The sequence below is a fragment of the Diospyros lotus genome, chromosome 5, assembly GCF_014633365.1.
Source record: "Diospyros lotus cultivar Yz01 chromosome 5, ASM1463336v1, whole genome shotgun sequence".
In the NCBI taxonomy this organism is placed as follows: domain Eukaryota; kingdom Viridiplantae; phylum Streptophyta; class Magnoliopsida; order Ericales; family Ebenaceae; genus Diospyros; species Diospyros lotus.
Window position 1 is genome coordinate 19491650 of NC_068342.1, and position 10476 is coordinate 19502125.

Genomic DNA, 10476 nt, shown 5'->3' on the forward strand with positions numbered 1-10476 from the left:
ATATATATATTTGTGCGGAGAGAAGCCAATCAATATATAAATAACATTATTTCATATATATATATAATTTGTTAAAGCATGAATTAATGGATACCGTACCATCCCTTCATGGTTCAACACAGTACATGGCCAATTTCATTCTGTTTTATTCTGCAGATATATTCTATACCTAATAGAATCTCCTTAAGTATAAGGAAACACTAGTATATATATATTGCTCCTCTTAATATATATATGGTTCCAACTTGGTTTTTAACTTGTAAACTTTTCATGAGCTCCAGTACTGTCACGCTCTGCCTTCCATATCAAAGAAATCCTGCATCGAAGAACCAAGTCAGTCAACGTGTCCTCAATATATATATATATGTATATGTCGAAATCTTTATCGATCGATTGAGAGAAACAGAGAGAGATACGTGGAACAGTCGAAATCTTTATCGATTGGAGGCAAATCAATGGCCACGCCGCATTGTTGGGGAATGAGAGGGATGAGAGAGGGATCATAGTCGCCGATCATAGACAGTGCGGCCTTGCCGCAGTTGCAGACAGCCACTCTGTCGTCGTGTGATTTGGCCAACTCGCTTATCTTCTTAACACCTGCACAACAAGCATCCGATGGCCGTGCCCTGGAGTCGTCTCCTTTCACGAATGAGAGGCACGGCGCCAGTGCGGTGCTCACTATTCCGCACGAAGGTGCAGCAGCCATGGCTGGCCGAGAAGCCACGAACAGCAAACCCACAAACACTAGTAGGCGATGATGATCCATTTTATTGGAATCTCTCAGAGAGCTGATGATTGTGAAGAAGAAGAAGAAGAAGAAGAGAAGAGCACCTCGTATTGTGTGTGTGTGTGTGCATATACATAGAGGGCTTGGGCAATGGGCAATAGTTTGGTTTAATGCAAATTCTCTTTCTGCTGCTGCTACCATGCAACTAGCGTGAGTGATGACTGGCATTTGCATTTGGAGTTGTCATTTCTCAATTTAGACGATTGTTGTTTTAGAATTTTTCACGTTACTGAAATCAAGAGCTCAAAAGCAAATGAACTTGAAACCCAGTAATGAACCTTTTGTATTTGAGATTGGAACAGCTAATTAACTTGTCCTAGAAGCAAATCCAACAGAGATATCAATATGTTCTAACAAGCGTATCATTTATATATGAGCAGCGTGAACTCTTCTGCTTGTTTAGAAGGGATTTAACCCTCTATATTATATAAATTAACAGTAAGAAAGTCTTAGGAACCTACGTTTATGCTGCAAATAGAACAAATTTCTAGATTATTTTAATTGTCTCAAAATTAATCTGTTCATAATCAGGTCGAGATGTCAAGCTATTTTTCTTGTCTATTTCGAAGCACACGGCATTATTTGACAGTAAGTTAGAGGCGCAACTTCACATGAGAGGTTCTGAATGCCTGAAAGATAAACATGAAAAATGAATGACAAAAGAAAAACTTTGGCAGGGATATACTGCAACAAGGATATTCCATGTTTTGACAATTTAATTTACTGACTTTGATGCAAAATTTTTGTAAAGAAAAATAATACTTTTGTCAATGTTCAACCAAAAATAGAGGGGCGCATTTTGAAAAGTTTTATCATATTTCTATTGACATTATCTCTTTTTATTAGGAGTCATTGCGGACCGATGATCTATGGAAACACATTGGGGTGTCATTTTGCTATTTTTGAAATGTTTCTTATACCAAAACCTCGAGAAACACCAAAAAAAATATTTTTGGGTCATTTTTGTAATTTCAAAAAAGTTTCGAGAACACTTCATAATATTAAAAAAATATCAAAAACACGTTTTTGATTTAGAGACATTTTTGTCCACGAAAAGATTAGAGATAGAATAAGATTAGAAATATAATTTTCTTTTTTGAAATTTATTGTTTTTTTTTTAATAAATCATGGTTGATAGGACTTATATTTGTATTTGTTTGAATGTATTATGGAATTTATGTTTATTTTTAAATTAAATAATTATTTTTTATATTTTTTATTAAAAATCATATTTACAAAAAAAAATTTAAATTCTTTTTATTTATGTATTTTTTCGTGTTTTGGTTTTTTTATTTTTTTTAAATATAATTTTTTTTTATATCGTATTTATTTTTTATTTTCATCCAACTTAGTTGTGAACCATTTTTCTTAGAATAAGAGAGATCACTTGGGATGACGTCCCTTGTGGATGCTCCGCCACCGCTGTCTTTTAATAACGAGGAGGTAAACCCACATATTATCCACTAACAATTGCACTAAGAGAGAACTCGAATTTAGACACCAAACTAACCTACTCCCCTAACTGACCGCTAAGGTCACCCTGTGAGTTAGAGAGATCACTTCATCAACTGTAACTTAGTCAAAGCTTCAAGGGAGCAAAGTTTAATTTATCCTTTCTATAATTGGAAACAAACGCAATTCTACTGTTTTGGAGCAATTGAAGATAAGAACACTCGAACCCAGTTCCAGGATACCCAAATTACCAAACTAATCTTCTTGACCTTCAGTACAAAAGTTACATGTGATAGATAATATTTCCTTCTTTTTTTTTTATTAAAATCGTGGGTTGAAATCAAGCTCCAGTTGTTGAAATTATCACTTTCTTGTGAAACCAGCAAGGGACGGAGTGATAATTTTAGTTGACCTACCCCTAATTTCAGGCCAAATATCAGGTCCTTTGTGATACTGACTTGTTATTCAATTAGTTCAAACTTTCCTTTGTACATTGTGGAAGCATGATCAGCAAAATTAACAAAAGTTGGGGTTTGATAGAAAACACCAGTAAAGAGCTATATAAGAGAATGTCTTCAATACCACGCCCTTAAACCCATGAACCTAGTAATAAGCAACCACCACCCAGATAACCTAATAGCATCAGAACCGAACTTAAACCTCCGGTCTCAACACAATCTTAGTGACGACATTTATGGTAAGCTGTTCTCTAGCAAATATAACTGCAGAAATAAACCATTAATGCTGATTCAAATCAAGAAGAAACCCCTCTTATCTCATTAACTTCTTAGAATCAATCAAAATCAAATGAGAAAATTACATAAGGGAGCTCGGTTGTAACAGATCCATTTCTAGTCTCAAAAAACATGTGGCATCTATATGGAATGGCAGCCATACCAGTAACCATCAATGTGTGACAACCATTAGGTACAGTACCTGCACAAGCCAGGGGGCAGGGGAACGGTGCAATTAAGTCGACTGAAGGAAAAAAGTCAGCACCATTTTGGGTGTGATTGATCAGCGAAAAACCATTGCAACTTTCATTAGTCATCTGATCCAGTAGTGTAAGGAGTGTTGAGCAACATGATGGAGGGGACTGAAAGCATATCAATCTAGACAAGCAAGCATGTACACATAGCATACGAGACACTTTCACTGGTACTTTGAATCTAGCATCAATTTTTCTGCATTTGCTTTCTCAAACCTCTAAGAGGACCATCGCCTCGCTTTTCTGTCTTCTGCATGCTACAGTCACAAGCAGTGGTGTTCAGATTGGAACCACATTTGAGACACAAACCTTTGCACTTGGGATCACATACAGCATTAAGGGTGATCTCTACATGCACCATGTCTCTTATGTGTTTTGAAATATCGATTGCTTTCTCATCTGGAGGAAAATATAGCCGGTCATCCAAATCAATTGATGCTTCATTGTCTTCTTCCTCATCAATACTTCCTGAAGTTCTGAATTTGTCTTCTCCATAAATCATTGCCATATTTATAATCTCAGGCTCTTCAATTGGTTCTTCAGATAGTAAAAGTGAGAAATTTGAGAATACACACTCAGGTGTTGACTCACCACACCTTCAATGCAGAATTGAAATAAAGTCAATCTACGTGAAAGAGGGGAGGGGGAATGAACGAGTAATAACAATTTAGGGGACACCTTGGAAAAGAAACTAACAAGGACACCAGTAAAATTAAGTCATGTACACTCACATTGTTTGGGCGCCATTTGAATGGAACTTCTGTAAAAACCATCCATGTACAACCCGAGACAGTATAATTCTTTTTTAGTTAGGCAGGAAATACATTCAAAACACAGGAGGGTTACCAAATATAACTTCTCTGGAATTCCTCTCAAGTGATAAATCTAAATTATATCCGTTTTACATAATAGGAGTGGCTACTGCTTCATTCAATATTTCAACACCCACCTATTTTATATTTGGTGTATGTAAGCAGAAACAACATGCCAGTTGCAAACAAAAGCAAGCTAGAGGATGACATGGAGAGATTGAATATGTGTTTAGTACCATAATGTTCAACCTTAAGGGTACCAAAATTTAGTCAAGTGTCAGCAGAAATGAAGAGGTAGAATGTCTTTAACTGACACAATCATCTATCATTTGATGATTACTAGGCCACAGTGATGAGGGAAATCTTCAACGTGATATTTGTGATATCACATAACACCTTGGGGTAAAGAGGCACTAAATATAAAACTCATTTTGCTACAGAATTAACTTCATCTGTCAGAATTAATTGGGATGATATATAACCAATGGAAAAAGGACACTAGCCCCTATTTACAAGAAGAAAATAGATATTAAGAATTACTTGTATAAATTAAGATGGATTAAGCTAATGAGCCATACAAGGGTTAAGGAGAGAAACCAAAATCTCTAAAACCAATTTAATTTGATGCTTAGTAGGTCAAGAACAACAGCTATCTACTTGTTGAATCATCTAAGGAATAGACAAAAAGATTTATACACGGTGTGTACACACTTAAAAGAAATCCTCAATGACAGTCTCAAGAGAAATCTTTCGAATGATTTTGAAAAGAAGAAAATCCAAATTAATTATCTATCAGGTATACAAGTTATTAAAAACGTATCATAGAGCACAAATCTGTGGAAGAGATAATAAGGCTTTTTCTACTTAAAATTGGATTACATCAAATGTTTATGCTGAGCCTTTACTTGTTGTTGTAATAATGGATGAACTTATTACCCACATTCAAAAAGTGGTGTCTTGATATATTTTATTTTTAAATAACATTATATTGGTGGATGAACAAGAGAAGATATGTATACTAAGCTGAAGTCACAAAGGGAGACCTTAGAATCCAAAAGCTACGAAACAGGTCAAAAAACTGAATATATGAAGTCTTTATCCCACCATGTGAACTACATGAATTCCAGCTTGCCACTATGGGACCTCGCACTGTGACAAAATCCAAAAATAGCATTGCCCTCATATTTCTTTCTCCAAATCCATAACCTCCATGTTCATCTCTATAACCATTCCCAATTTAAGTCACCTCCTATAATGATGATTCTCTCCTCTAATTATTCCTTGTACCAACTGCTCTAGATCTTTTCAAAATTTGTCTTTTATCTTCTCTCCCAACACAACTTGGGGTGCATGTATGCTAATAATATTCAGTCTCTTCTCCTAGAACAACTTTAAATGCAATAATCCTATCTTTCATTCTTTTTGCATCCACTACTTTTATCCATAATAATCCCCACTCTATTCTGTCATGAACCTAGGGTTGAGCTAGGGTTTTAAGTGAGAAATTAGAAGATATCGAGCAAGAGAGAACAGAAAAGGAGGGAGAGAACAGAAGGAGAAGTTCAGAGAGAACGGAGAGGGATCAGGGAGAACCAAGAGAAAGTAGGGAGAAATTGAGAGAGATAGAAATCAGATTGACTGAATAATATTTCTTCCATGATTTGTAATAGGCTGGATCAGTTCTTATATGCTGATCCTAGCAGCAGGGGTTGGTGCCAACAAGGCTGCCAAATTCAAAATTAAGTACAACCATAGGTAGCTACCTTCTAAGTACAACTGCTATAGCTAGCCTCTAGTACAACTGGTTATAACCACTAATACAATGTACACCCCCCTCAACAGTAGGTAGATGACAAATTCCCCCCCCCAAAAAAAAATTTCTTGTCTTCAAGAAATTACTTCATCCAATCTCTGTTTTCACTAGCTATTTTATCCTTATTTCTTTTTTTCTTTCTCCTTCTAGGCCTATTCCTCTTTGCTCTCGTGTTCTCATCAACTGGAACAAAACCACATGTTGTTAGAACACTGATATTCTCCAGCCCAAAGTCTTTTGTCAATAAAGCTATTACAGTTGTGATCAGAGCTGCATCTACCTCCAAGGTGTAATAGACAATTTCCCCTGGGTTTATTACAACTCTTTGGGCCAAAGTCCCTATCTCAAAATCAAATCCAGGTATAAGTTGATCCAGAACTTCAATAAAAAGTAACCTCACTGAATTCAAGTCCAATATAGCCACCTCCTGCAATAGCTATCCAATCAAGATTGCTAGTACTCATGGTCTGAGGATGCAGTATGCTGCCAAAACCTGTCAACATGTCCATGCCAAGTGCCTTTAAATGAATTCAGCCACTCCCTGTCATAGTTAGCAGCTGAAACCTGCAAACCTAAAGCCTTCAAATGATGATCATTCTGAAATTCACACACCCGAACAGTTACCACAAGAGCTGGTGATGGAACACAATATCTGTTTACATATGTTGCACTCATCACATCATCTTCGATATTGGTTGTTTTGAGCCCAGAGGATTGTCTAGCTAAATCCTCAGTTGCAGTAGAAAAATTCTGAACAGGCAGACTACCTTCCTCTAGTCTTAGGACATCATCAGACTTATGATCAGTTTCTTTGGAGCCATTATAAGATTGTTCTGGTTTGAATTGCCCAATCATAACTTCTTTGTCTGTTTGTGGAGTGTCAAAGGTTTGATCCAGCCTAGAATGGATGCCTAGGGCACACAAGTCATCAGCTGCATGAAGAATCTCCTCATCGTTGGAGTCTTGAGTTACAACTGAATGGTCCACTTCAGAATGTTTCTCAGATTCCTATAATCCAGAACTTTTGGGGATGATTCTGGATGATATAATTGGACCGTCAGTGGATCTAGAGATTTCCTTTATCTCTAAAAGCTGATTCCATGGATGAGTAATGTATGGATCTCTAACTGTCACTGGTCTTTGAATAATTGGATCCGAATACTCTTTAAAAAGTAATTCAGTTGGAAGACTAACCTAAAATCGTTTGGCCACCACAATCATGATTTCATTCAGCTTTCAATTGAAGTTAGTGCATGTTTCCTCAAGTCTTGTGTCCATTGCTCGCTCCTGCAACTGCTTCCTCTGTGCAACTCTGATACCTCCTAAACTTGATTGACTCTGTTCTTCCTTCCAATTCATCGGAATTCTGTCACTGAAACCACTTCTAGAAATCACCTAGATCTACAGCCAGTAATAGCAACCTCCTTGAATCGAGTGGCTCAATTACAGGTTTCTAAAAATTGATTGGATATGTTATAGATTTTGAAAATTGCCTGAGATCATCTCCAGAGAATAGCCTTGCCCTGCAATCGCCTTTGATCAGCAATTGCCTATCCTGAGTCATCTAACTCATGATTCAACAGCCGAGGACCACTGGCTCTGTTTCGTTACAATCTGTCTCTGATATCTTCAGAGTCTGATCACAATTAACTACTTCCTTCCATTACTCGAATCCTGACTTGTGTCAATCTTAATTCAGCAGCCAAGGATCACCGGCTGTGAATTCGCCTCTGCTCACCTAGATCAATACTCGTAGCAGTCTCTTGAGAACCGATCAACTTTGTTGATTTGCTGAATTAACTTCACGGAATCACTACTCAGATGCGCCTCAATATTGGCTGAGAATTTATTTGCTCTGCTTCGCTGGATTGGCTAGAAGAAAGTGTCGGAATCACAGTCGAAAATCACCTGGCCTGCTTCTGCTTCAAAAGTCGAACTAGAATTACCAGAATTCACAGCCGAGAATCATCAGCTCTGATACCAATTGTCATAAAATGAGAAATTGGAAGATATCATGCAAGAGAGAACAGAAAGGAAGGGTGAAATCAGAGAACAGAAGGAGAAGTTTAGAGAGAACAGAGAGGGATCAGGAAGAACCAAGAGAAAGTAGGGAGAAATTGAGAGAGATAGAAATCAGATTGACTGAATAATATTTCTTCCATGTTTTATATTAGGCTGGATCAGTTCTTATATACTGATCCTAGCAGCAAGGGTTGGGGCCAAAAAGGCTGCCAAATTCAAAATTAGGTACAACCATATGTGGCTACATTCTAAGTACAACCTCTATAGCTAGCCTCTAGTACAACTAGTTATGACCACTAATACAAGGTACACCCCCCTTAACAGTAGGTACATGTCATATTCCTTGTCCTATCCTTCCCCAAGTACCAAAGCTTATATCCAAATTTTGTCAACATTTTAACTTTCTCTTCAATCATAAAAGAAAATTTTAACCATTAAAAAATTCCAGCTCCATGTAGGCTCATGCTGAGAGTTTTATACAATGACTGTTCGGCTCTCAGAATCCCAAAATCCCTAGTGTTAAAACTTTTAGAATCTAAGAAGATACTTGCATCAACAATAATTAATAACGGAAAAATGAGGGTAAAAAAACAAATGAAGAATAAAAAGAACCACATCAAAGAGGTTTGCAAAAATAGTTCACCTTCAAATAGAAACAACAAAATAGTTCATCTTCAGATAGAATACCTATTACAAGCAAGGGTGATAATCGTCCGTAAAATCCCATCAAGCCTCAGTTTCTGCTTTTTCCTTGTTACATCGATAGATATTAGAACAGGAGTTCCAAGTGGAAAATCCTTCACAGCTTTTGTGACTCGCAATCCCATGACAGAAGCTCGAGATCTTGAAATCTCAGTTGAAAGTTTTCCCAACCCAAGTCTCTCTAAAGTTGTGCAATACTCAACATGTGAGATTGAAGGGTTTCTCTGATAAACAACAGCTCCTTCCCATGGCGATTCCATATTTTCAATATCTCTTTCTTGTTGATCTTTCCAATCATATATAATTGAGGTATCCTCATCAAACAATATGCCATTGGAGTTAATAGATTCTCTAGGTACAAACCTCAAGGTACAGGGTGATCTCTTTCTCAGATGGATATTTTTGCTAAAAGAAGGGGAACCTTGTAGTACATTGCAATGAACAGAAGTGTAGGTTGGGTTGGGAGGAGAATTTCTTTTAATCTTCAAATCATTTACCTTAAAGTGGCTAATATGAAAAGCTGGAATTACAAAGGAATCACACAATATGACTGGCATCTTATAGTTAGGGACAACCCCACAGAATCAAAGTTTGATGAGCTCGAAATAATCAGGCAAAATCAAAGTAATGATTTCTGCAGTGGAAGGAACTTGATTCTCACAAAACCATTTGGAGCATGTTCCCAGGGTGTCCCTTTATATCTGCAAAATGTAAGTGGCCAAATTCAACTAAACTCTAGCCAATTAAACAGAATAATATGAACTAAGGCCCTGTTTGATTGCCCAGAATTTACATGGAAAATGACTATTTTCCACTCAAATTCCAGGTTTAGATGTGTTTGATTACCTAAATTTTCCGTGGAAAATGATTTTCATCTTTTGGTCACGTGATGGTCAATTCCTACTTTTGCTGGAAAAGCAATTCTTAGGGGGGGAGGAGATGGAATTTTCCAGGCAAATGAAAGTGAAAGAGCGAGAGAGAGAGACTCACTGAGCATAAGACTGTATGAGCGACCGGCGGTGGCGGGATAGACGGCGGAGGAAGGGAGGGAGGGCGGGAGTGGTGACGTTGGAAGGGAGGGAGGGAGGGAGGGAGGGCTGGAGCGGCGGCGTTGGGGGGCGACGGCGGTGCAGTGGCCTTGGCGGCGGGGGTCGACGGCTGTGCGGCGGCTGTCCCCTGTGGGGGTCGACGGCGGTGGTGTTGAGGGGCGACGGCGGTGCGGCAGCGGTGGCGGTGGGGGTCGACGGCGGTGACGGGAGGGAGGGAGGGAGAGAGCGGGTGAGAGAAGAGAGGATTTGGCGTGAGAGGTTGAGTATTTATATAGAATAATTGCTATTAAACATAAAAATTAAAAATTATTGCGTTGTATCTGAATTTTGTGATGGAGAATAATTAATAAATACAAATATATAGAAATTAAAAATAAAAAATTATGTATAAATTTATAAATTTAAAAAATAATATATTTTTAATACATTTTTACTGTTAAATCTTATAAAAAATAATATATTTTTTATGGAAAATAATACCTATTAAACACGAAATGACAAAAAAATGATTAAATTCTATAAAAAATATTATTAATTAAACACTAAAAAATAAAAAATAACATCATTTTTTAGATAAAAAAATTATACCAATCAAACAATTTAAATTTTTAATTTTTAAAAATTCATTTGATCAAGATCAAAACAATACTTGATCTACATCAAATTAAAATAACATGAATATTTGATAACATCAAATTTAGGAGACAGAAAAATTAATCACAACATACACGCATGCTTGTTTGAGAGAGAAGAGACTACAGTACAGATTTTGTTAAGATGTTTAAAAATCTTAACAAAATTTTATAAGACAATTAAAATGTGAACAAAACTTTGCACGTGTTTAAAAATAT

General features: G+C 36.9%; 2 protein-coding genes across 2 annotated transcripts; both read right to left on the reverse strand.

Moving 5' to 3' along the window:
* Positions 1–252: 252 nt before the first annotated feature.
* On the reverse strand, positions 253–766 carry LOC127802139 (non-specific lipid-transfer protein-like). The gene is made up of 2 exons (XM_052337835.1): positions 417–766; positions 253–316 (listed from the first exon to the last, which is right to left on the reverse strand). The coding sequence occupies exons 1-2, from the start codon at positions 764–766 to the stop codon at positions 253–255; spliced, it is 414 nt and encodes a 137-aa protein (XP_052193795.1).
* Positions 767–2996: 2230 nt separating this feature from the next.
* Positions 2997–9845, reverse strand: LOC127802661 (large ribosomal RNA subunit accumulation protein YCED homolog 1, chloroplastic). Its single transcript, XM_052338600.1, has 3 exons — positions 9567–9845; positions 8562–9277; positions 2997–3823 (listed from the first exon to the last, which is right to left on the reverse strand). The coding sequence occupies exons 2-3, from the start codon at positions 9131–9133 to the stop codon at positions 3415–3417; spliced, it is 981 nt and encodes a 326-aa protein (XP_052194560.1). The 5' UTR covers positions 9134–9277; positions 9567–9845; the 3' UTR covers positions 2997–3414.
* Positions 9846–10476: the final 631 nt, after the last annotated feature.

Coding starts and splice junctions, on each gene's coding strand:
- LOC127802139 (XM_052337835.1), bottom strand. CDS start 766: ATGGATCATCATCGCCTACTAGTGTTTGTGGGTTTGCTGTTCGTGGCT. Junction 317..416: donor AAAGATTTCGACTGTTCCAC/GTATCTCTCTCT, acceptor TCTTCGATGCAG/GATTTCTTTGATATGGAAGG.
- LOC127802661 (XM_052338600.1), bottom strand. CDS start 9,133: ATGCCAGTCATATTGTGTGATTCCTTTGTAATTCCAGCTTTTCATATT. Junction 3,824..8,561: donor ATCACCCTTGCTTGTAATAG/GTATTCTATCTG, acceptor TCTGCATTGAAG/GTGTGGTGAGTCAACACCTG.